The sequence below is a fragment of the Delphinus delphis genome, chromosome 5 (genome assembly GCF_949987515.2).
Source record: "Delphinus delphis chromosome 5, mDelDel1.2, whole genome shotgun sequence".
Taxonomy (NCBI): domain Eukaryota; kingdom Metazoa; phylum Chordata; class Mammalia; order Artiodactyla; family Delphinidae; genus Delphinus; species Delphinus delphis.
Genome location: NC_082687.1, coordinates 14,545,621 through 14,573,228, shown reverse-complemented (window position 1 = coordinate 14,573,228; position 27,608 = coordinate 14,545,621). Strand labels below are relative to the sequence as shown.

General features: G+C 38.7%; 1 protein-coding gene across 1 annotated transcript in view; it reads left to right on the top strand.

Moving 5' to 3' along the window:
- The first annotated feature begins 3,991 nt into the window (after window positions 1–3,991).
- Window positions 3,992–27,608, top strand: part of UNC5C (unc-5 netrin receptor C) — a 395,930-nt gene continuing 372,313 nt past the window's right edge. The window contains exon 1 of the mRNA XM_060011612.1: window positions 3,992–4,249. Within this exon, the coding sequence (XP_059867595.1) occupies window positions 4,126–4,249 (124 nt within the window). The 5' untranslated portion in view covers window positions 3,992–4,125. The remainder of the gene's footprint in view (window positions 4,250–27,608) is intronic.

The following is a 27,608-nucleotide window of genomic DNA, read 5'->3' as shown; positions in this document are numbered from 1 at the left end:
ATCCTCCTTCTTATATGTTGCCAGTTAATAATATCTCTGATATGATTTATTTTTAAAAATATATAAAAAGACAAAAAATGGGGAATCAAACATATGAGATAAAATGAAAGAAAATATTTCTATAATTAAAATAAATTTTCACTGTTTTTTATGTCTTAAGCCTTAAGCTGGAAACTTTTTCCATACTAGTTTAGAGTAAATAATACTATAACTAAGCAGCCTACATGCTAAATAGCATACTTTTCTAGGTGTAGATTTCTGGAGGGATATGCAGGGATTTGCATGTTTAATTCCCATTAGCACCTGTCACTGGTGTTTATTATCTCAGAGCTAATTCTCCACTCACTGCAGCCAAGAAAAAGGAAGCCCTTGTACATGGATTTAAATGAAGCTTTTTATTTTTCAAAATGAGATGAATTTCATGTCTGTTCTTTAAACACCTGCAGTATTCCAATCCTGAAAAAGTCATAGTTAAATTCATTTTTGTGAAAATTTGCCCCAATATGATTTTAGCCAATGACTAGAAAACCCTATTCATAATTTGAAAATTTGTCTTGGGGGAAATAAAAGAAGTTTTAATTGAGGACTTAGTTTTAAGATCCATTGGCTCTCATTCATCCATTCAATGTTCAAGAAATGTTTATTGACCAACTATTACGAGCCAGGCAGTTTTCTAGGTTCTGGGTATAGACCAGCGAAAGTGTTAAGAAAAAAATTCCTCCCCTTGAGAAGCATACATTCTTTTGGAGAGTATTCAACAGATATACATATACCTATACACATACATATACATATACATACATACATCTATGTATACTTGAACATAAGCATATGTTTTTTATAAAATAAGTACTATATGGAAAATCAGAGCAGGTATATGCTGTTGAGGGTGATATGGTAGGTGCTATTTTAGGTAAATTGGTCAGAGAAGGAATCTCTAAGTAGTGACACGTGAGCCCAGATCTAAGTGAGGTAAGTTAGCAGTTCTAGCTCAGAGGCCTATGCAACACTGCATTCTCTCGTCCATGAAAAAAAACTAGGCAGGATGTTGATACACAAGGCAAGTTCCATCTGCAATTACAGATTTCAGAAAAGTCACCTGTTTGGTAAAGCTGATTGATTTGCTGGTACTTTTTCTGTCCTTGTTCTTGTGCACTAACTCTTCCCTCTCTTTCCCACCTCATCTCTACCTACCATTTCTCAAAACATTCTCCTGCTCTCTATAGACTGAATTTCAGTATTGAACTACTTTTCCCCTTGTCTCTTACTCTTTCTTTCAAAGCATTAATTTTATGCAGTGTCTGTCATTGAGCACTTCAATAACCCAAATAGAATTATGTAACAATTTAATTCTATTTAACTAACTAGACTTTGAGGCTTCTTCTCTACTGAGCTTTTCTAGCAATCAATCAACCAATACTGACTGAGCACTAACTCTACATAGGGTTCTGTGTTTGGAGCTGGGGCTGAAATGGTGAACAAGGCAAAGTCTCTGCCTTAAAGAGTTAAATTCTAGTTGGAAAAGATAACTGGTAAAATTGCAAATGAATAAACAAATTTTAGATGTTAATAGAGTGAGTATACGTGAGGGTTTCTTAGTATTTAAGCTGCTTCTTGGAAAAAATTGTAAGGACAGGTATGAAATATAAACAGAACCCTTTCTATTGATTCCATCCTCAAAATAAATGACATGTTATAAGTGGCCGAGCTGCACTGTCCAACATGGTAGTCCCTAGCCATGTGGCAATTAAAATTAATTAATTACATGAAAATTCCCAATTCACACTAGTCACATTGCAAGTGCTCAATAGCCACATGTGTCTAATGACTACCATTTTGGAAAGCATAGATACAAATATGTTTCTCACTGCAGAACGTTCTGTTGGACAGCACTGGTCTAGCCAGCATGCAGCTGATGGGAATCTTTCCTCAAAAATAAGAACAGGAGCTAACAATTTTATGTGTCAGGCACTTCACATATGTTTAACTCATTTATCTCTCACAAAAACCTAGAAGATAGCTACTGCAAATAGACCCATCTTACAGATTAAGAAACTGAAGCATCAAGCTTTATTTTTCAATGTCGGTCAGCTAGTAATACGAAATGCTAAGAATTAAGCTCAGACAGTCTGACACAGGAACTTCTGACCTTCTTACCAAAACATCTTGGTATCTTGGTGTAGCGAAGCTGAAGAGGGAGAAGAAGTGATTTTAGCAGGGCAGGCTGTGCCTCCACAGAAATGAGCAGTGGCCAGATTTGTCAATGTCTTTGCCAAGAATGACCTTTTCAGATCTACCAGACTCATCCAAGACAGGTCTTATTGGCTAGAGGTTTAGATGGAGGTTAACTTTGAAACTATCTAATAAAATATTTCACAGATGGAGAAACTGAGACATGCAGTTCACCTGACCTGTCCAGGATGACAGAATGAGTTAGGACCACAGCCAAGATGAGACCACAAGCTTCCTGCCTGTGTGTGTGTTTACACATTGCCCCCTTGGCACCAACAGCTTAAAATTTCTCTGATATATTATGTAATATTAGTTTAGAAATGTAATAATCTTGGGAAGTGGTTTTCTTCTTCCTGGAAGGTCAGTGTGCCAATGTGTATTGGACTTTCCATCCATCCACTTTCCTTTTGTCTAGCCTTTCCTTATTTTATCCACCCATTATTACATTTCCCCTTCACCATTACAACAGGGATCCACGACTTAGCTACCCAGGCAATTCTTTCCTGAGGAAAAATAATAAAAACGCACTGCAGTTTGAGTCCTTACACACACACCGTTAGGAATCTGGAAAACATGTCATAGGTTCCACCATCACTTTAAGTGAGTATCTACAAATTTTGTTGTGCATCGTTTCTGGGAGTTTCTCCGGTTTCATCTCACCACTTTTTACATACTCAACCTTGCCAGCCACCAAGGTGCACGAAAATAAAGCTCTGTTGAAGAATGAGTTTTCCTTGAGCTTTTGGTTTCTGTTCCACTACAGAGGAGTCATAGGCACCCAGAGCATAAAGCAGTCTGAGTGGCGCTGACCACTCCAAGACTGCCGCGGGCTGGGGCTCTGCAAAAGCTTCATGCCTTCTTCCCGGCCCCGCAGGACTTCAGCTCGAGCCCGACCCCACCCCCACCCGCCCCCACCCCCGCCTAATCAACCGCAAGACCCGAAGTCTTAGAGCGAGTCCAGTCCCGGCGAGTCTGGCTCAGGCTCTGGCGGCGCCGTGGAGGAGCTGGGAGGCGGCAGACTGGACACAGCCAAGGGGCTCGGGGCGCGCCCGCTGCGCTCTCGAAGTCCGGGTCTGGCGCACGGCGTGAGGCCGGCGCGCTCCCACGCTCCCAATACGCTTCGTTCCTCAGGTCGCTCTCGCCTCAGCTTCCGCAGAGAAACCAACAGCCGCTCTCCACCTCCGGCTCCGGGCACGCCGCTCCCGCAGTCCTCGTTTCCCTAATGCGGGCGGGCGGGCGCGCTCCCGCCGCCTCTCACATCCCAGCGGAGTTGGGCTGGGCCCTCCACGCCTCCTGGGCGAACCCCTCGGCGCGCCCGTGCGCCCCGCACTACTAGGTGACCCTCTTCGGCCACCCAGCAGCCGCAGCCGCAGCCGGGAAGTCTCTCCGCCCGCGTGAGAACCCCGAGACTGGAGCCGGGAGCGCCTCACTGTGCACAACTCCCACCCTCCACTCCCTCCTCCTCTTGCTCTCTCTTCCTCTCCCTCCGCCCGCCCCCCGCCCCGCGTGCCTGTGTGTGTTCGGCACAGGCGAGGGGACCCGGGGAACAGTTCGGGCTCGGCGCGCGGCGGAGCTGCGGCTGCTCCCGCTGCTGAGGGGAGCGGCGAGGTGGCCGCCCTGCGCCTTCCCGGACTTCCCAAGTGGGGGCAGAGCCGCCGCTCACGGAGCCGCCTGTTAGCAGGCACAGGGAAAGCGGGACGTCCAAACTCCTCCTCAGCGACTGCTCTCCACCCTCTTTTGGCCCCTGCCCTTGGAGAAAGTGGAGTGTGGCGCTCGGTCGTCGTTACTCCTTCAGACAGCTTCGCGGTGCACGGATTCCGCTGCTGCCCGGTGGGGCTCTCCGCTGTCGGCGCTCCTCCGTGTGTGCCTCCCCCCGGCGCACCTCTGTCGACGATGAGGAAAGGTCTGCGGGCGACAGCGGCCCGCTGCGGACTGGGGCTGGGATACGTGCTGCAGATGCTCGTGCTACCTGCCCTGGCCCTGCTCAGCGCCAGCGGCACCGGCTCGGCCGCTCAAGGTAAGGGGGTCCGCCGAGCTCCGCGCCACCTCCCTTCGCTTCTTCCTTCCCTCCTTCTTCCTTTCCTCCTCCCCACTTCCCCTGGCTTCCTTAACCCGCCTCGTCTCCCTCAACTGGAAACCACTTTAAATTCTACTTTCCCAACTAGTCAAGAAGCTTTGGTTAGGATGATTTTGAATCTGTCTTCCGAGATGGGCACGGATGGGCCCGGACGCGCGGGGTGTCGGACCCACGTCTGTCTCCGGGCATGTGTCTCTTGCACTTTCTGCTGCACGCTCACACGTTGTTGTACCTTGCGCACAGCGAGGTTTGGAGAGACTCTGGGCGCGGGTGGCTGCGTGGCCTGCAGTAGAGGCCCCGTGACGCGCAGAGGCTCCCCGCGCTGTGCCACGTCGGGGGTTGCCGGATCCTCGCTGAGTCTCTGAGCGCCACACGCCGAAGGGCGCTCCGCTACGGAAACGTGTCCGTGGCGGCCGAGGACCCGCTGGCGCCGGTGGCCCTCGGCTGCTGCTCGGGGCGCTGCGGAGACTCGCGGCGCCCCCGGACCCGCGCGCCGCAGCCCGCAGCAGGCCCCGGGGTGTGCGCGCCTCCTCCGCCCTCTTACCCTCTTCTCTCCGGCTCTCCCTCCCAGCTGGCGACGGAGAAACGTACCTCCCCTGCCGCCGCCCCCCCCTCCCCGGCTCTAGAGGAAACGGACTGGTCGTTCAAACCAAAGCCGAAACTCCCCGGGGTAACCGGCCACTTTATAACTCTGACATTTTAATTTGATGCGTCTGAGCTTGAAAATAAGTGTCCGGGGCTCTGGGCAAAACCGGGTTGGGGGAGAAGCTCGGCCAGGAGTTGCGGGTGGGTAAGGGAGAAGGGGAGGCCCGGGGGCTCGCTGCCTAGTTTCCTTCTCGCCCTCCGAGGGTGAGGTGATAGAGGCAAATCCCAGCCTTCCGAGCCTGGGAAGCTGAGTGGAAGGGAGACTGCGAGGAAGGAGCCCAGGCGCCCCTCTCCGGGGTCTCTCTCGGGTCGTCTGGGTCCCCAGTGCCCCCGCCACCTTCTGGACAAGCCGAGGGCCCACCTGGGTCTTAACCGCCCAGTTTTGTGGCGGCCGCTGGCACAGGGGAGGGAGCTCAGCTCTTCCTTGTGATGGGCGTGCGAGGGATGGAGGAGGCTTTTGCAGCGTTCGGAGGTAATCCAGGCATCCCATCCTCTCGGTTACACTCGCTCTAAAGTTGGAAAGCAGAGGAGGTGCGGCGATAGCCTCAACTCCCCGGAGATGCTCAGACACTCCGGAGGTTACCGACAGCATCCCCCTCAGATCTGCGGAGGCGCTGGGGACCAGGGCGTTGGAGGCGGAGGGGGGCGCTGAGCGTAGGCTAGTGTGTTCCGGGTCGGGAGGTACGTGATCAGCGAGGCTCTGCGGATTAGCCACAGCTACTTCGGGAGTAAATTGTCCTGCTGCCTCGCCAAGTAGCCACGCTCATAAATCCTTCCTTCCCTTCTTGCCAAATGCCTCCCATCCCCGAGGTTTGGCCCTGGTTTTCTCAGTCATATGTCTAAAGCTCATCTGCCTGTCCATTTTACAAAGGAGTCTCCCCTGAGAATCATGAACTTATTGCAGGTTTCTTGAAATTGGGAGAAGTTCTCAGGACGGCTGCTGAGGGTGCTTAGAGGGGGTGTTTGGAAGTTGAAGGGAGCAACCTGATGAATTGTTGTGGAATCAACCGCGTGACTCCCTGTGGAACTCGCCTGCTGTTATTGGTCGCACAAAGGACTAAGCTATAGGGTGCGAGTGGGAGGGGGACCAGGCGGTGAGAGAACTGTTTGGGAAAAGGACAAGTTAAAGTCCCCAAAGATGCCAAGTAGGAGACATAGGATCCCTGCCGAGAGCTTCCTACAGCCAAATTAAAAAGACTGGGTAGGAAAAAGGATCAATAAAGATCATTAGACAGGAGATTGTGAGTGGATTAATATTGAAAGAAGAAGGGAGAAGAGATGAAAAGAAAAGACAGTCAGGACAGACTGAGCGTTTGCCACTTACACTTTTTTCATCTTATAGACCAGGCAAGCCAGAGATTGAGGATTGAACCTACTCTTCTGATCTTAAGTGGAATAATTAAATGTATTCTTTTGGGTGTGTGCATTTCACTGCTGTTCTTCTCCGTTTAGTATAGTTTTTTTCTTTCAGTTCCTGGTGAGCAAACTATTTATGTTTGAATCTGTGGTCTTTGAGAGACACTATTCCGCCACTTTAATCTTTGTTTTCCTCCATGTTGCAGGATACCAGCTATTCCTGTGTTGTGTGTTAGGTATCAAAAATGTAGAAAGCACCAAACCCTACTTTCAGCTTCTATCACTATCACTCTATTCCATTCCCCTAGCCTGTTTACTATTGAACTACTAATACATACACTTTCTTCTCAGAGTCACACTCCTATAATTCTCTGATAGTCAGACCTTCCTTTCCTTCTAATGTCTTCTCCTTTCTCCTCTCTCTTCGGACTAGATCACTAGGTAAATCAAAGATGCTGTTGCTCCCTCAAGGTATGATTTCCTTGTGCTGAGGACTTAAAGATGGGAATAAACTATTTTTTATGGATGGAAGTATGTATGCAGTTAAGATGAGAAAGTTAATTTAAGCACTTTACACAGTGGAAAAGGTTTTTATTCTGTTGTTGGAAAGATACTAGAAAATTGGAAGTTTTAGGAAATATGTGTCTCTTCAGAGAGAGCCAAGAAAATAACAGGTGTTTAAGATAAAAAAGCAGAACGGGTGTTATTTGTGAGTGTACTTCATTTTGTAAGTGTGATTTGAAGAAAGACATCAGTCATTTTAAACAGGTCCTTGGGAGGTTCTCTAGACTTTAGGCAACAGCTTTCTCCTATCTGGCTATGTTCTAATTGTTTCATTCAGGACTGCTGGGAACTCCTAGCTCCAGGGAATTTGTGGTGTTTCTGACTTTCAAGAATGAAAGATTTTACCAGGAAAAGGCGCACGCGCGCGCGTGTGTGTGTGTGTGTGTAGGGGTGTGTGTGTGTGTGTGCACGCGTGTGCACTTGATCAGTTTGCTTCAGAATTAGTGCCCTCCTGTTTTATAAATGCATTTTATTTCTGGATTTACACAGCATTGATATTCCGCTTATCTAGCACCAACTAGTGTTATGAGTGTTAACACCACCAAACTCAGAACAGGAAATTACTGAAGATTCTAATTATATTGGGATAATTCTCTATTATTGTAAGATAATTTGTAATGTTTTTAAAATAATATACTTCTTCTGAGAAAAGAGTAAAAATTACTTTCGTGCATTTATGCGTATTGGTGTGGTACAAATAGACAATTGGCATGAAAGATTGAATTTCATGACAAGTATACCATATATTTTTCTATTTTAGGAGCAGAGTAAATTCATAAATTCGCGTTTGGAATTTGCAGTAAGGAAAAGTAGGCTAGTTTACCTTTGTTTAGAACAATAATTTCATGTATTCTAGCTTAGGGAATACTTAAAAGGCTTCAGAGAGCAAACTTTTCAAGTACTTGCAGAGAATGAGGAACCACAAAATTGTTAACATTTATTGACTTCCTGGCCTTCTGTGTTCTGGATACTGGGGATTCCAAATTCAACAAGACAGGGTCCTAGAGCATCTCCCATTGTAGTCTGGTTGTCCTGATCAGAATACATACTGATCCTTTTTTGAGCAACCCCCCTGAGGACCTGAAGGAGGCACCGAGCTGTCCTAAATAAACTTTCTTAGCTTTCTTAGAATTATTGTTGAGACTTAAAAATAACTGTTCTCTAATGTATGCTGGGTTCTCCAATTAGTGCAAATAGCCAGAGTGCCTTAACTGCGTTTAGCACTTTTCTGATTTAGGTCATGGCTTTGCTGGAGCAGCAGAGGGAGTCACTCTGAGAAGAAACATTAAAATTACAGGCTGCAACCACTTCATGGAGATAATGGGGACGCTTGTGGGGTGGGGATTGAGGCAGTGCTCTTCCCTTGCTCTTTTAGGCTATATCTTTTTTAGTTTGACTTTGGTGTTTGTGGCAGTTAAAAACAAACCTGTTCGCATCCCCACGAATTAGAAACCCATTAGCTCATTTGGATAGTGTATGCTATTTAGAAGTAAAGTTCTGAACAATTATTGTGCATTTATTATGTCCCACACTGTATGCTATTTGTTAGGGACACAGAGTTGAGGAGACAGTTTCATCCTTCGAGGAAGACTGACTTACAAGCATAGAATTATAATTTACTTTCTGAAATATAACAGTGGGAATAGGTATAGTATCTTCTGGATTTAAGCATCCAATGTTAGTAAACATAGGACTAGCTAGGGTTGTAGTGTGAGTGGTAGCAGGACTTCCATGATTTCCGTGCAGAGAAACTTAAGGGTGGCAGTTTGGTTGGAAGTGGGTTGTTCTTAAAGCTGAGTTTGCATTGTAACTGTCTTATTAAATCTTACTTAGATTTAATATATAATCGGTCTGGCTTTGGGGAGCCACATGCTAGAGACTGTTAGTGGTGTGTGCCCATCCTCCCTGGTAGTTTAGTGGTTACCACTGCCTCATAATGCTGCCTCCACCACCTCCTAGCTGTGTGGCCATTGGTGAGTTATTTAGCATCTCTGTGCCTCAGTTTCCTCGGATATAAAATGAGGATAAGATATACTGTAAGTCATATTAGGGTTGAATGAATTAATACATCTAAAGTATGTAGAGCAGAATTCTTTGGCTTCCAACTCTGTAAACCATGGGCAAAGAAATCTAGAAGTTAAAGAAATTAAAGGTCAATAATTTTGAACTGAGAGCAGAGGGATTGCTGCAGACACTGCTTCCCCCAAAGCAACAAACGGAGCTGTCTGAGGAGATGCTCCAAAGTACTGCAAACTCCTGGACATGGTGTGGTTCTTTGAATGGCCTGTGGGAAGCTCTCTCTTTTCATAACCGCATTTCTTCCTTTCTGCACAATCTGGGAAAATTAACCTAATACCAGTTCTAAAAATGCCATTTTAAGTCAGAGCCTGTTAAGCCCTGGCTACAACCTCCACTCTTGACTTTCTATCTTTACAATGAATATTGAAAGATAACTGCATAAATCCATAAACACTTTTATGAAAAAAAACATGCAAGTTTTTTTTGAGAAAACCAGCCCTTTATGCAAATGTGGATTGTTTTTCTTAAAAAAAAAAGACACAAGTGTGTCTAACGAGCATAATTCAATACATGATAAAACAACACAAAGAAATAGAGTAAGTCTCATATATACTGAGTTCTGTTCCAAGAGTGCAGTCGTTAAGTCCAACAAAGTTAGCCAAGGTACCCAACTAACATAATAGGCTATATAGTACTGTAGTGTAATAGGTTTATAATACTTTTCACACAAATAGTACATTAAAAAGATGAACAAACACAAAAAATAAAGAAAACATTTTTACTTTTACAGTATGGTACCTTGTAAAGTACAGTAGTACCAGCTACATCACCGCTGCTTTTACGCCTGCTTCCGGACATTCTGGGCTTGAAATAAGGATATTGTACTACTGTACTCTATACAGTACTGTAAAGTACACAAAAGCACAACCACTTGTAGAGGATGCATGCACGTGACAGTGTACACCAGGCACGTGAATAACTTACGCGACTGGACATGCGAATGCACGTTCGCATCTTTGAAAAGTTCTCAGCTTGAAGGTTCATATGTAGGGGACTTACTGTATAGAAAAATAGGTTGACTTGAAGGCAAAGCAAATTCACCAGGACTTTCATATATTCAAATTATATTTGCAATAGAAAGTTTCAGCATCATAATTTAGAACAACATGAATAATCTAGGTAATATATATTTTGAAAGTGTCACATGTAATTACTTCTATTTGTTTAATGGTTATTGGTATTTTTTTCATGTTTGGTGTATTTTTTTTTTTTTTTTTGGTCGAGCTACGCAGCTTTCAGGATCTTAGTTTCCCGACCGGGGATGTAACTCGGGGCCCTGGCAGTGAGAGCACTGGGCCCTAACCACTGGACAGTGAGGGAATTCCCTTATGCTTGGTATAAATGTTGTTTTCTAGCAGAATTTAAGATAAAACTAGACATTTGTGGGAGTTTTATGTTATTTAGAGTTAAGACACATCTTTCTCTTACAGTATTTTCATTCTGCTTTTATTTTTGGATTGCCTGGTCTGCAGTTACAAAGCCCCACATTTCTCATTCTTTTTCTTTCTTAACCTAGCTCCTTAAAGCAATGTATGGGCTCTTCTTTGATTTCAGATTGTATTTGGTTTTGTTACTGCTTATATATTTGTGGAAGAGAGCTCCATGAATCTGAGACCTTGGATATTGTTCCAGTATCACTCACTTAGTTCAAGGATGTTTAAACTAGAACAGAAACTCAGTGCTGTGTTTTATGTGACTTTTTTGAAGTACCGTAAGTTTGCCTTGAGCAATATTAATAGATCTACTGTCTCCTTTTTTCTAGTTTTTAAAAAGAAATCCAATAATTTAAAAATTTATAGTTTCTCTTATTTTAAATATTATAATCTCTAAATTTGTGGAGATTTTTATTTTAAAAACTTTATAGTAATAATTTTATGAGCTAACAAGATCAAAAATAGTATCTTTTTTTTCCTCTTCTCTACCTGATTAGAACTCTCAGAAGAATTTCTGCCTTTTCATGATAACCCAAAACATATTGGGCTGGCCACAAAGTTCCTTTGGGTTTTCCGTAACATCTTACAGAAAAACCTGAAGGAACTTTTTGGCCAACCCAATATATTCTGTTGCAAATATTTGGATGCTTTATAAACAAAATGTTAGAAAATATTGTTATAATTTTATAATTAAAAACGAGTTTTGAGTTGAAGTTTTAATGTGGTTTCTCACTTTGAGTATTCCTGCCCCCAAAAAAGTTGCTCCCTTAGGTTTATATAATGAGGTTTTGAAAGACACAGAAGAGTATCTCCAGGTACTTAAAACATATCTAGCCTTCTACACATAGTGTTAAAGTTACTGTGACATTAAATTGAAGTTAATTTGGAAAGTGAGCTGTAGCTTTGAAAATGCCAAATATGCAGATATTTGTCCTTATGTCAGTATACATTTTATGAGCAGTGAGCAGTGATTCAAAAGTGCTTTGCGTGGCAAAAGTATAAGTCTAACATCTGAAAACTCCAATGTTTGGGGACTACCCTCTTCTAATTAAATAACTAACCATGTTTCATTGCCAGTGTGGGAGTGGAATGAGAGAGAGAGAGAGAGAGAGAGAGAGAGGAGACAGGTGAGACTTCATTTCATTGAAGTGCCTGTTACAGTTCTTACTTAAAATGTGAGGGCACCAGATAATCATGTTAACAGGTGATACTGATTAATCAAATTTAACTCCAGAGTTTCCAGTCTTATTTATTTTAAAATGTTGTGAGGATAAGCGTTTTATCTTCATTAATCATTGTCATTTGGGTCCTGTGGCTAGATTCATTTCTCAGCAATTATGAGAGCCATAAAAACGCCTCATGTAGATGAACGTGTATTATCTCTTCTTCTAACTAAGGATGTTAAACAACAGAAACTCCCTCAGCACGTTAAACAAGTTTATTGATGAATGCTAACATTTCTCAGTTTTAGTCAATGTCTTAATTGATTATTTAATCATGGACTGACTGAACTCAAATGTAATTTATTGTCTTCTCTTTTTTTCTCTGTTCAGAATAAAACCCTTTTGTATGAACATTCATTTCCAGTAAAAACACATTAGTGCTTGCACATTAAAATGCATCTGTAGCCCAGTTATAAGGGTAAATATATCTATGAGTAGAAATGGATTCAAAATTCAAGAAAGTTAGTTTGCCTAATATAAAATATGAAAGAGCAGTATAGAAGTAAATTACACCATTTGTACAGAAAAGTAATTATTTTAAAATAGTGCATAATATATATTCTCTTAGACAATAAAAGTTTAGTGCAATATGATAGGGCATGTGGTGTAATAATATCCTCTTATAAAGTACAGGCATAGTGAAATATGTTCATGTATCAGATAAAAGTAAAGGGGAACAGTTTGGGACTATTCTAGTCTCTATGAATTTGCAAGTTCATTTTTTGTATTCAAATTGAATATTTTAGATGATTCTAATATCTTTCTGGAATTTCAAGAACCTAAAAACATTATTTCAAGATCTAGATCAAAGACTACACTTTAACAAATGGTATTCTCTAACTTTTACAGGAACAAAAAGTGACAGTCAGTGAAAAAAGCACTGTTGCTGTTTTATTATATGTGATTGTCAAAGACCTGTGTTATCCCTGATCCAAACCAAACAAATAACCAGATTACTACCACAACAAAAACTTTATGATTGGAAAGACATAGTAAATAATGGTAATTTCACTTTAAGCATTATGTCTGTGTGAAATATGTTGACATTTGAATTTAGCTTTTGCTAAGGGAAAATGATATATTTTATCTTCCGTTGAATAAAGAGGTTGCCGAGTATCCACATTGTAGCCACCCAGTGGAAAGAGGCAAGTTTGGCAAGCAGCAATCTTGGAGTCATTCTAAATAAAACAGTAATTACGTTACCTGTCCTTTTCTTTAGCAACTTTCCTTCTTCCTTCTGTATCTCCATAAGGTGATGAGACGGTATAAGCTTTAAAAATGTGTTAAGGATCAAATTCAAGGATTGACAGAGCCTAAGACATTTTCCTCCCAACCTACTACAGCCATCACCCACAGAGCATGCAACTTGGTGGAAAACAGAAGCCCATTTCAGAAACTGCTCTCAGAAGCTGAGGAAAAACAGGCATGTTCAAATGATTTATTGCTTGTGCTATCGGAATAGAGACCTAAGATCAGTATTTCATCATAATATTATTCAACGGGCACTCTGACTTGAACCTTTATATAAATAGAGTCTTGATACACACCTACTTCAATTAACAGAGCAAACGAGTTTGTAAAGTATTTAAAAGCTGTATTTTTGAAAGAAGTTACGTTTGGAGTTTACTTGAACCTGTTTGAGTAGGATGTACTTGTTTGAGAAATCTACACTTAAATCAGTGGTATACTGATACACAGCGTCCTTCAAAGGTCTTTATAAAATGCATTGATATTTCCTCAGCTCTTAAACAGTGTCATTAATAATGTCAGCGTTGTAAGTTAAATCTCACCTGTACATCAGAAATTGAAAAGCATTCTTAGGATTATATGGGAGTTATTAGGGACAGTTGTCCCAGAAAGGAATTTGCTTAAATGGAGTTTTATCTTTAATATAATTACATTTTTAGGAAATGTTGCCAATATCTTTCTCTTATATATTGATCAAAATATGTTTATTTTTGTTATACACACACACACACACACACACACACCCACAGTGGAGAAAGTTAGAGCTTACTTACTATAACCTGATGAAAAAATAGAGAAGAAAGATGGCTAGAAAAAGTTTTAACAATAGATATGTTTTCCCAATAGGGATGGGGGTAATCAGTTTATTGGATTTATTAGAAATGATGATCACATGAAAGATCTACATATTTTTTAATCAAATTAAATAACTATGGAATTATTTCCTAGCAGGGTATTTCCAAGCAGAAATGGAGTAAAGAGTTATAAGAAGTAGACATATATAGTTCAGTAATTCTCTGTGAGCATATATATATATGTGTGTATATATATATATATATATATACACACACACACACATATGCTTGCACAAATTGTGTGTGTAACTTTTTGTTTTAGGAGAGTTTATTTTCAAACAGCCTTGGCAATATCCTTAAAAAACAGCAAAACCTATCAAAGAAATGAAAACAAACTTTTAATAAAAAAAAATTCATAAGTAGTCATTGAATACGGAATCAGGGTTCATCACTGGTTTCTCACTGCAAAATTATATTCTTTTCTGGAAAAAGTGCCTTGTTGTCGACCAGTAGCTAAGTTGTTTACAATAGCATACAGTAGAGATACCTCTGCCTCATTCATGTGGTGGCTTATCTGATAGAAACAATTTCTTCCTGTCCTCCAGATGACAGAGACTGGGGGATCTCCACGTTCACTGGCTTATTTCAAACACGTGGAGAAGAACTTCTGTATTTTCCTACCCAGTAGACTATAATTTTTTGACCAAAGGAGGTCAGCTATCCTGTGTGCATGAGTAAAGTCCTTCATTTACATGTGGGAACCTCCTCTTTAGGAGAGACAAAGTTTCCCCTGGTAAGCACCCTGCCTGAGGTGACCTCTTAGGATCGGGCTGATTGAAGGCAAAGTCAGTTGTGTTGTTTTTCCCTGAATTCGGTGATGATTTGAATAATTTTTTTTTATAAAAAATAAAATGGAGTTAATAAAATGGAGTTATGTTTCCAGGCTGCAGAATGTTTAATTTTCTTGGAGTCCCTCAGGTGCCATACAGGTGGCTTGATTTCCAGATGTCTCCATTACATCCATTGATACCTTGATTTAAATGAATAAAGATAAAGTTAGTTGAGGGGGGAAGAGAAAGGTTGTTACTAATGAAAGAATATAAAAAATTTAATTACACGTAGAGGGATAATGTACTTTCTTGCTTATTTTTAATATTATATTAAATGCAGATTAATATATATTTACATGACACATCAGTATGTAAATGTTAATTATTGCCATATGTTTCCACATCACTTGGCATTTATGAGCTAGGATTTTAAAAGATGCAATAAATTCTAGTGTGCAGGGAATTGTTTCCTGTGTTCTCTGTCTTACATATCATATGTTCATGGATGATATGGGGTTTTCATAAGAAAATATGTAGTACTCTGTTAAGAAGAGCAAGGTAATAATAATGTTCCACAAAGTTTTCTGACTGCAAGTCTAAATGCTCATGAGAGAGGTTTCCTGTTGAATGCTGAATGGCAAGCTTAAAAAGAGGGTCTTAAAGATAAGAGTGGATTCCACAGTCCTTGAGTTTGTTTTGCATTCAGTGACAGTCACTAAATTAGGGAAAGGAATGTTCAAACAACACACTTGAGGAAAAGTGATTTTTATAGAAAGGAGCCATTTCTGCTAATAGCCAGTAACTGCACGTAACCCTGCTGACATTAAAAGTCCATTAGCTAAGCCCAGTTTAAATAGCAGCTGATGCAGTGTCAGCTAAATGTACCTTGGAATTTTTTCATATAATGCAGTAATAGCAGTTCCATAATTTTTTTCTAAAACTACATGCATTAAGTAAAACAAATGTCATCTGATAGTAGTGGCAGGGCTGCTAATAAGCAGGCAGAGATTTGTGATGAAACAAAAGTAACAGTCTATATAACAAGAAGATAATAAATGGTAGTGATGGCTTTAAAAGGGAGCCTTTGAGAAAAATCATATGGAGAAGCTTAAGCTGAAATCCAGAAAGAGTTGTTTCCATAGAAGCGCATATTAATGTGCACTACTTAGAGATGCTCATTTGAAGTGAAGTGACTTTTTACTGTCAGCCTCAGAGTTTAGTATCGCAGTGTATTTTGAAACAACAGGGAGCCCTCTCCTTAGACCCTGATATGTGTGTAAATGGCAGGGAAGTGGGGAGAGGCGGTAAAAGGGGATTGAAAAAGGAAAACGAGTGAAAAGGCGAAAACAGAGATATAACTTCATCTGTGTTAATACCTTTAAGGTCATTACTGTGGTACTGTTTTTAAGCAATATGATTTATTAACGCTGCCTACAATGAAATCAGAGGTTGAACTGTTGATATTCTTCCCCCATCCTGTTTTTCCATCCTTTGAATATTTCCCAATCTCCATTTGAATACTCTGAAACACAGGAAGTTTTACTGCAAATTTATAGTAGAATCCAAGAATTTTGAATAACTCCTCTTAAAGAATTCTCTAAGACAGTGTTCTGTAACTATGAGACCATTGTGAGGACAGTGAGGGTTGCTCAGTAATCTAGTGTGTGAGCTGACAAGAGGGCAGTAATTAATGAGTGACTGTTGTACTCACACCACTATAAAGTACTACGAGAACCTCCATGCTGACCACCCCTCCCCATTATCAGACCATTAGTAAAACCCTGTACAGGCAACAGTGGGGAGCTCTGCTTAAGCTTATGACCCTAATCACTTGGGTATAAGCTTCGTGCATATTTTCAGAATGGTCACTCGAATTCTCATCACACTTTGTAGTACTCAGAATTATTTATCATTCTAACCTGAGAATTTATTTATAAGTCTAACCTGAGATATCACATCTTTTGTTTATTTTTATTTTAAAGTTAACTCAGGTTTCTTTACATGATTAAAAAAATACCTCACATAACCCTGCGTTGCTTGAAATGGGGGGAAAAAGAAAAAGAAAGGAAAAGGAAAAAAGAAGAAAAGGACTACTGTTTAATCACAATGGGGTGGCAGAGATCTCCCTTTTATGTTCACAGATTTTCATACAAGCATTTCATAATAAAATCAAGAAGTTCTCTTTGGTGTTGGTAACTGTTTTAATTCAGTTCAGGCCACTGTAAAGGCTTATTTTGAATGAATTGGAAGCTTCTAGAGACAGACTTTATGCAATTAAATTCCTAACCAAAATCCCATTTACTAACATATTGCATGAGGGACTGATGAATAATCTTGTCTTTAGTATGTAACTCAAACATTAATAACAGATGCAAATATGCCTCAGTTCAACCAGTGGGCTTTGATTTTTAATTCTAAACTGACTTAAGTTTTTTCAAACTAAGACATCTGTTAAAAGTGACTATTTCCCGTATGTTTTTCCTTTTCTGTTGCATAAATCTATTGCAGGAAGAAAAGAGAATGCCATAATATTTGGCCGCACAGTAAATTTGTACGCATCTATGAACGAGTGTTGTGAAATTGAATTATGTTGAAAATTACGAGATGATGCTAGACTGATTGAAATAAGACAATTATTACATTAGAGTTTGGAACAGTTTTTAGAAAAACATTACCTTGCAATGTTAATATACTGTTACTTTCTTGGAAGTTTTACAGTGTATCTTTTTTTGGGTAAAGAATTACATTTTTAAAAATTTTGAGTGAACACAATATATAGTTTGGTTTGGTGCTAAATTCATTCATTTATGCTTGGAAAACTTTTCTTAAAATAATCTTTAATAATGTCTATTCTTTACTGTGATTTTATGGCTGTGTTTAGAATAGTGAATGGTTTAGATCACTTCTTTTTTCTTTTTTTCTGTTTAACGTTTCTTTGACTGTTAGGGAATTAAAACGTATTAGATACATGCACGTATGTGTGGGTCTGATAATTTCCTGGTATAGGAAATTAATCAAAATGCATTGAAAAAAATGAATCAATCAAAGCAGTTGTTTATAATCAAGAGTATTCTTGGCAACTATGCTAGGGAAATACTAACGCAACCTTTATATAAATAAGTCTTTTGGTAAAAGTGAATAAACTGTGCTAAACTCTAAGCTTGAAAATTGCGTACAAGTTTAAAATCTCTTAGCATCACTCCACATTTGTAAGTAGAACGTCAGAATCATAATACTATTAACATCACAGAATTGTGGGGATTAACAGGGTTATCAAAAGTGAAGAATTGAGAGCAGTGCCTGGCACCAGATAAGCGCTTAATGCCATTAGCGACTGTCATTGCTGTTGCTGTTGTATTTTCATTATGTAAGTCTATACACCATACAACAACTTCCACTTGGCACCATTATGAAAATAATTGAATCTATCACAAGAATGAGAGGATTGCACTCAGTTGGGGGTACCATCAGGTGGAAGAACATCACGTGAACCAACAAAAGCATGTTGCCAAAGGTGAAATACTTAAAAAGGAATTGGTAGATTTAAAAATCACATTTAAAAATACCCTGTTAAATTATCAGATTTTAGTTGTGCATTAAAACTATGTGGAAACTCAACACAGGTGTGTTTGGTTTTATGGACAAGTTTTAGATGATTTTTTTTCCTATGCTAGATTCTGAAGGTAGAATATATTCCATTAAAACTAGTATCTAATAAATGTTAAGGAAATAATCAGTTTATATTTTTCTCTACTATACATTGGCTATACTTATAAAGACAAATATAAGTACAAAGACTGGAAAAAACAATTGGCAAATTCTCTTTTTTTGAATTTAATTTAATTTAATTTTTTTTTATACAGCAGGTTCTTATTAGTTATCTATTTTATACACATCAGTGTATACATGTCAATCCCAATCTCCCAATTCATCCCACCCCCCCACCCCCCCACCCCCACCACTTTCTGCCCTTGGTTTCCATATGTTTGTTCTCTACATCTGTGTCTCTATTTCTGCCCTGCAAACCGGTTCATCTGCACATTTTTCTAGGTTCCACACATATGTGTTAATATACGATATTTGTTTTTCTCTTTCTGACTTACTTCACTCTGTATGACAGTCTCTAGATCCGTCCACGTCTCTACAAATGACCCAATTTCGTTCCGTTTTATGGCTGAGTAATATTCCATTGTATATATGTACCACATCTTCTTTATCCATTTGCCTGTTGATGGGCATTTAGGTTGCTTCCATGACCTGGCTATTGTAAATAGTGCTGCATTGAACACTGGGGTGCATGTGTCTTTTTGAATTATGGTTTTCTCTGGGTATATGCCCAGTAGTGGGATTGCTGGGTCTAATTCTATTTTTAGTTTATTAAGGAACCTCCACACTGTTCTCCATAGTGGCTGCACCAGTTTACATTCCTACCAACAGTGCAAGAGGGTTCCGTTTCCTCACACCCTCTCCAGCATTTGCTGTTTGTAGATTTCTGATGATGCCCATTCTAACCGGTGTGAGGCGATACCTCATTGTAGTTTTGATTTGCATTTCTCTAATAATTAGTGATGTTGAGCAGCTTTTCATGTGCTTCTTGGCCATCTGTATGTCTTCTATGGAGAAATGTCTATTTAGGTCTTCTGCCCATTTTTGGACTGGGTTATTTGCTTTTTTAATATTGAGCTGCATAAGCTGTTTATATATTTTGGAGATTAACCCTTTGTCCGTTGATCCATTTGCAAATATTTTCTCCCATTCTGAGGGCTGTCTTTTCATCTTGTTTGTAGTTTCCTTTGCTTTGCAAAAACTTTTAAGTTTCATTAGGTCCCATTTGTTTATTTTTGTTTTTATTTCCATTACTCTAGGAGGTGGATCAAAAAAATCTTGCTGTGATTTATGTCAAAGAGTGTTCTTCCTATGTTTTCCTGTAGGAGTTTTATAGTGTCTGGTCTTACACTTAGGTCTCTAATCCATTTTGAGTTTATTTTTGTGTATGGGGCAAATTCTTTACTTTTTGCTAATTTAAACTTTTCCTAGAGGAATGGAAACAACCTTCATTTATCTTAGAAATTTTAATATAGCAAAGCATTTACTGATCCTAAGGTGGAAGCAAGATTTATTAAATTAAACTGAAATTTCCAAGCAAAGTTAAAGTTCTTATATGTGCAAGAGACATGTTATAATATAGGCAAAAAGAGAAATTAGATACCAGACTGTTAAATGTATATGTTGTGATTGACACTTTCATTTAATAAAGTATTATTCTAATGGATTAGTTCATGAACAAACTGTAGCTGAACTCATAGTTTCTCATAGGTATACACATGTTAATTATGAAGTATAAGAAGGGAAAGGGGAAAAAAGTGCAGATCATAGTTTTGCTTGAAAAAAGTTTTCTAGTGTGCATTTATAAAATGAAAGTGTACTGTTGCTTAAGTAACAACTATTTTGAAAACAGTGGGCATAGAAAATGCTTTCAGCTATAAACAATTTTCAGTACTATATTTTTTAGTTTACTGTGTCATTAAATAATCTTGTTTGTTCTTCTTTATAATACTCTTTAAAATGCTTCATTTTAAAATTAAAATAAGACAAAACATAGAGAACTTTTTCCTCAAAATGTGTCAACTTGATAGGAAGAGTATAACCCAAAATATTTATAACGGAAAATAATGCAATTATGGACCCTTAGCAAACAGAATGTAATAGATGCATTAACTAACTAAATAAACAAGGATAACTCCTTCACCGCACTAAAATGATACCCACACAGGAAGCACTTTAAAAAGCCCACTGAACACTGATCCCGTTACCTTTTTCTTTGTCCAAAAGGCAGAGTTTATACCTTTTTCTTTGTCCAAAAGGCAGAGTTTATACCTTTTTCTTTGTCCAAAAGGCAGAGTTTAACACTCTTAGTTTTTAACTTCAGCCCTCCCCCCACATCCCCCTCACTTGCCCAAGTCCAGCACTGTAGGAAGCATCCCACTTTTAAAAGATAAAATTAATAAGAACTCTGGAATCAACAGCGTGGTTTAGTTCCTACGTAACTATGAATACTTCTTATCTTTATAGAATCTTAGTCCATTTAAAAAACCCAACAGAAGCAACCTATGTTTTAATGATTGATTAAACTGCTTATTTTGGGTTTTCTGCTGTATATAGCATTGGTTTGTAGTAGTTTTCTTTGAAGATTTCCAGGGGAAATCAACCATTAAAAAGATGAGACTGTATTTATAACCCCTTCTTCTAGGCTATACCTGTTTTTTTGTTTATTTGTTTTTTTTTAAAATAAAGACAAACTTCTCAAAACTTTAATTTTCTGAACATTAAACAGTCTTAGGGAGTTCTGTCATGTGATTACTGAGGTTTTGGAGTTTTAAAAGAATTGATACAACAGTATTTATTTTGTGCCAGAATGTATTTTTATTTGTTATTATTATATTGAGGGAGGAGAGGAGCAATTTAGAAAGCCAAGTTGTTAAAACAAACAAAATTATTTCAGTCTCATATATTTAGAGATTTGCATTTAAACATATTCAACCCTTTAATGATGTTATATTAGCAAAGATGATATACATTACCTAAACCTGTTTCGAATATGTCCATTTCTCCCAACTGGATCACTAAGGAAGGTTCTTCCTGCTTCCTGTCCTGCCCCACTCTCCTCTATCCTCCCCACACAGAAGTGAGGCAAATCCTAGCAAACATCATCAGTAAAGCTCTTTTCCTGAAAACCCTTTGATGCCTTTCCATTGCCTCTAGAATCAGATCTAAACTTCTTAACATAGCTGATGGAGATATTTATTCTTATACCTCTAATTCCATTCCTGGAACTCCTCTGTGGTTATAGTCTCCTCTGACCATGCACCTTTCCCAAACCTGGCACAGGTTGTTCCAGTGCAGCCCTAGAAGGGGACATCCTTCAGGTATTTTTAACAAGCTGGCAGTGAGTGAGTATGCGGCTTACACTCATTCCTTTGCTGTGAACAAGTGTTCAATCCTCATATTCTATCACTTTCTGCTGGCTGACTTTTGTTCCATCTTGATGTTTAGTTTAGATCTTTATTTCTTCATAAAGCTACCTTTCACACCCAACGGCAACACTCTTTCCTTTTCCCTGTGTCCCCAGCTAGCATGTCAGCATGGGGAGGGCAGGAACCATTTCATTGTGCTATCTCTAGCACGTAAACTCGTGCTTCACACAAACAGTTGACATGCAGTATAGATCTTTTGAATGATGTTGGATGAATGCATATTGGTTCATGCATAAATAACACGTCGTAGAAGGGCTTTTGGTGACTACTTATTGTGGTGGAGTTAGCAGGGACTTTCCAGGTTCCCTCCATCACCCACTTGGAGAGCTACTGGACAGAGTAAGCTGACTATGAAGTTGTAGGTGGAAAGGACAGTCTCAGGAGTGAAAGTTCACCATCTCTTAGGTGCCTAAAAGACCAGTCTCCTTACCCTGCTTTCAGAAATCCATTCTGATCCATTCAGAAATCCATCCAGATCATCTACCCTATAATTTGGGGCTGTTAAGTAATGAAGAACTTGGATTCTTATATAGTTGAAGGAAATAAACCTGAGACAATTGATGGGTAAGCAGTGTGAGCACAACTAGACTGTTAACCGCTTTGGTCAAGTTGCCTAAACATAGAATGGGGAGTTAAAGAGGTCTACAAGTCAAAACAGCACCCTAGCACACCCCAGAGAACATTTCTGATTATTTAGTTGTAGAATTCTATCGTATGGAATATGGTTAAAATAGACTTTCTACTGGGTGATGAAATTGTTTTATATTAGGATTATTGTTGTGTCAAAAATTGCCCTATTGAGTATTTCTTCTTCTTTCTCTTCACTACAAAGTAAATCAGTCTCTTGCAGGGTATGTGTCTTAGTCTGTTCAGGCTGCTATAACAAAATAACGCAGACTGGATGGTTTATAAATAGCAGAAATTTGTTTCTCACAGTTTTGGAGGCTGGGAGTCCAAGATCAAGACACCAGCATGGTCATGTGGGTAAGGATCCACTTTCTGGTTCACAGACAGCCATCTTCTCTCTGTGTCCTCACATGGCAGTAGGGCATAGGGTCTCTGTGGGGTCTCTTTTGTAAGAACACTAATCCCATTCATGAAGGCTCCACCCTCACAACCTAAGTATCTCCCAAAGGCCTCACCTCCTAAAACCATCAATTTAGGGGATTAGGACTCAGCATATAAATTTGAGCTGTGGCATCTGAGCTGTGGCAGTATGATAGTATGAATATGAGGTGGGAGGGCCGGGGGAAGGGGGAAGAGTAGCCCAGAGTCAAGAAAAATCAATCTGTTTGGGAGTGCGTATTAAACCAGTTGTCTTCCTGTAATTGACTATTGTTTGAAAGTTATTTTGCTAGGACCACAGTCTATTATATTGAGGCAGGATATTTTGTTTCTTGGACTAGGAAATAGTACAGTGAAATGTAACATTATAAAGCATTATTGAATCAGATATTCTCATAGGCACTTTCTTTTTTTAATACATTTATTTATTTATTTTTGGCTGCGTTGGGTGTTCGTTGCCACATGTGGGTTTTCTCTAGTTGAGGTGAGCAGGGGCTACTCTTCGTTGCGCTGTGCGTTTTTCTCATTGTGGTGGCTTCTCTTGTTGCGGAGCGCGGACTTTAGGCCCCATGGGCTTCAGTAGTTGCGGCCCATGGGCTTAGTTACTCTGCGGCATGTGGGATCTTCCCAGACCAGGGCTCAAACCCGTGTCCCCTGCATTGGCAGGCGGGTTCTTAACCACTGCACCACCAGGGAAGTCCTCATAGGCACTTTTAAGGTCACCAAGATATGTTACGGATTATGCTACACTGCCAGCAAAGAGGAAATTATAACAAGTAACTACTTCTTTTTGTTAAGACTTCAGTAAACACAGGCCCAACTTGCCCTGAGTAATTACCACAGAGAGCTATGCAGTGGTGTTTAACTGGTAGTTGTATGTGATCAAGAAGCCTGAATCTTGCCTTGACATAAAGCAGAGGAAGTGGTTAGGAGACAGACCTGTAATTATCAGCAGCAGGTGCCCATAATGGAATGCCAGAGAGATGTTTAAAGAGGCAAATATTACTTTAGGAAAGCTTTCAAGACTGGCAATTTAGACCAAAAGACATCTAAATAAAAACTGGCTTGAGAGCAGTATTAAAAGAATGCTTCTTTGAAAACAAAAGAAAATGTAATAAATTCCTTTTATGCAGATTAACCCCTTCTTCCATATGCCGAAGTATTATCAAGATATGAAGTCTGAAACAGGACTGGACTCCATATTCAGAAAAGGGGTAATTTAACAACTTTAGACATTTTTTGTTTATTAAAAGGTTTATGGTGTAAACAAAAGCTTTGCTCTTTAAAGTATCACATGAATAAATTGAATGAAAAATTAGTTTTTCTAAAATGAATGTTCATGGCTTCAAAGAACACTGGATCATTGATTCCATAATCATATAAGACCAAAAGTTTTTACTTTAATTATATAAGTTAACAGTCTTCTCCATTGTAACTTTTAATTTGAAGAATAAAAACAAAAGAAACTCAGTATTAAATGGGAACCAAAACCTTAATATACATTTTACTAGTTTACTATATATTAATTTATTACACATTTGTCAATTGTACAGAATTTCACCCTTCAGTGATAATGTTTTTCAATTTTCACCTTTTTCCAAAAGAAATAAAATATTATCATCCCTTCTGGGTGGTACTATGAAGGAATAAAGATCTATATGATAAACTATATTCAATAAAAACTTGTAATCAAGTTATAAAACAGATGCTAAATGTAGGTTTATAATGCCAATTCCCCTTTAAGAAATGCACTTAGCTAAGTTGTTTTGGTAGTGCACTATTATTTCAATATTTTACTTTCATCTTAAACTGTAGACCAAAGGCTGTGGTTTATATTAAAGGAAATTCTACTCTATGAGGCATAGACAGACTAAAGGAAACCAACAAAACGTAATTGCCTGGGTAGCTTTTTACGTTTTTAAACGGGAAGTTTTGCTTTTTCTTTCTTTTCCAAGTAAGCATACACTTTGGCTGTTTTTATGTTGTGGGAGTGAATGAACTGAATGGAACTGAACACCTTCTAATTGAGAGGAGTCATGATATCTCTGTAAGACCACGTTCATTCTCAGATGTGCTTAGTATGTATTTTGGGGAATATTTGTTTTCCTGCCTAATGCTAACCATATATTTACCACTATGAAAACATGTGGAGAAGTCAGTCATTCACTGCTCTTGCCAGAAATGCCTTCAGCTCCCACAGTACTTGTATGTCAAGATTTTGCCCTACTTAAAAGGAAGACATAAGGTTTATTCTGGAAATTTACCAGCACAGACCAGCCCTCAAAAATGTGAAGGAAAAGATCTCTGTAGCTAAATTAAAATAAACATAAGTCACACTTGATGCATTATGCTTAAGATAACTCCATCTAAAAATATATATGTAAGTTGTAGAGGGTATCAGTCCTTGTTCAAGGTGGACCCCAAATATGGAAGAGAGATTCAAGAATCACCTAAAAACGGATGGATAAAAACAAGGAAAATAATAGTTTTATGACTTGAAATTTATCTGCACGTTTTGACTTATCTGGAGTTCTTTTCCTTCAGATTGTGAAGTAAAATTAAACCAAGCTGGACATAGGGCTCATTTTATATAGGTGTAACAAAGCATCCAAGTACTTACCTGCATTCTCACTAACAAAATTTAAAATTTATGTAGAGGAGAAAGATGTGGTTAGAGCTGGTGGATGTGTAAGTTAGAATATGTTTCTAACTATTTTAACATGTAATATCCTCTCAAACCACAGTTCCATTTAACCTTTTTTTTTTAATGGAGAAAAATTCCAGTACAGCTGAGATCAATTCAATTTAGGAAGTATGAATTGCTGTAACCTATAGAGATAAATGAGATAAAATAGAATAAGATGTGGTACCGGTTTTTAAGAAACTTAAAAATCTTGTTTGGAAGATGAATATTGCAGATAAAATATACAAAACTACAAGATGGCAAATAAAAATATTTTGAAAGAGATAAAAGGAGAGATAAATGTGATTTGGTGCTAGAACTTTCCGCTGGGATAAACTCTTAGCCAATTTTAAGAAAGGAATTAAAGCAACATATCCCATTCCATTTTATAAGTACCGCTGCCACTTAACTTAGAGGCCACTGGAAATGTTTTGTTGTAGCTGTGCAAGATTCTATTCTCTCTTCACCTCTTCCCATTTTCTTCCCCTTTCAGTTTTGAGAGCAATCCTTCCCTCGGGCTTTCTCCTATTAACAGCACTTGTCTTTGCCTTGAAGTGAGGAGTTGCAGAGACCTGGTTTCTGATTTCTTGAGTAGCTCTTGCCTTTGCTCTCCCAGGGCTACATTACACTTCTTCAGTGCAAAGTGAGTCTCCAATCCAAATTTAGCTGTTTTATTACATACTCTGTAGCCAAGCTACTTTAGGCCAGACATTACCGCATCTCTCAGCAACAGAGTTTGAGTTTGTCAAGTTGCACAGGTTTGTTGTCTCCTTTTAAATACAGTTTTACATGTTTTAAAACTTGTTTGGCTTTTGAGTAATGGTCTCCTTGGTGCTCTGATGTTTATAAAATGATGTCAGTGCTTGAAGGTAGACGATTGCTAAGGCAGATATTTGCCCTTCTCTATAAAGGATATATGAAGGGGAGGAGGATCTTTTGCATGAATCTCCAGGGTGGGAAAATGGATAAAGTTAAGCGTATGTAACCTGAAGAACTACTTCAAAGTCAATTGTAGAGCCTTCTATACTTAACTAAAATTCTTCAGGTAAATTTAAATTGAAAGGGCCAGAGGGATCTATGTGAACAGTTCTGAAACTTTGATTTAAAATTTAAAACATAGGAATATCTTGCCAAACATCTTTCACAAACGTTTGAAAATATAGATAGATGGTTAGATAGATACATTGATAGATATTAATTTTAAATTAGGTAGTATAATAATTTTTAGAACTCTAATGTTCTTACTCCTTAGATCTCCCTTTACTAAAGGCTTCTTAACTTTTTCACTTGCTTTTTGTCATTTGGAGAAACTAAGAGTATTGCTAGGGTAAACTATATGGGATGCCAATGAATATTTCTGAAGCTCTGGTATCTTCCAGTTTTAGAATTGTGAAAACGAAAATGTGGGAAGAATGTGGGAGATTATTGTAAAGTGATTTTTCAGTATAGTGTGACAGCCATGCATGTGGTAGGATCTTATTAAAAGTTTCTGAAATAACTGGATTAAAAAATACATATAAAGAAAGTTCATGTTTTAGATTAATAAGAAAACCACCTCATAGTCTTTCAGATGAAGTCTTCATAATTTTTAACAACTGCTGTTCTTCTCATCTGTCCCACTAATGAAAAACAGTCTGTGAAAATAGACAATTCAATTTTCCTAAATATATGAAAATAACAGTCATTAGAGCAATTATGAATGCTTTACTGTGTTAAATGATATACATAAAAATATATATTGATACTGATAGCTCTATAGAATACCAACTTCAGGACTATGAAGAAAGATATGGAGGATAAGAGCTACTCCAGTATTTCAAAAATCCTAAGGTTGCACAGCTTGCCGAACAAGAACCTGGAGTTTTTCATTAATTTAACAGTATTGACTCAATTTGATAACACTGATCAGAAACCCTAATTTGTAGCATATCTTTGTGATTAAAAGTGAGTTAATCTATTATTTTTCAATAAATATAATTATTAAGTAGTTAGTATAAAACAATGTCAAAGGCATGGAAAAATATGAAGAGTCCTAAGTAGTGTAAAATATGCAAAATACAGATATATTTTGTTTATTAATGTGTGTGTTTTTATCATTTGTTGTTAAAATATTTGGAATTGAAATTGACCACATTACATTCAGTCAATTTTTGTCATTTGATTTTGTTTATTTGAATTTATTTGTAGAATTTTTTATACTGAATTTTAAATATTGTCACTTGGCTCAAAATTTTATCCTAAAAAGCTGTGATACCATATCTGCATTAAAGATATGTTTTGATTCCTATTATTGGTTTCTTCAGTGCTACATGTTCTTTTAAAAATCTAAAATTGAACTCTCAGTT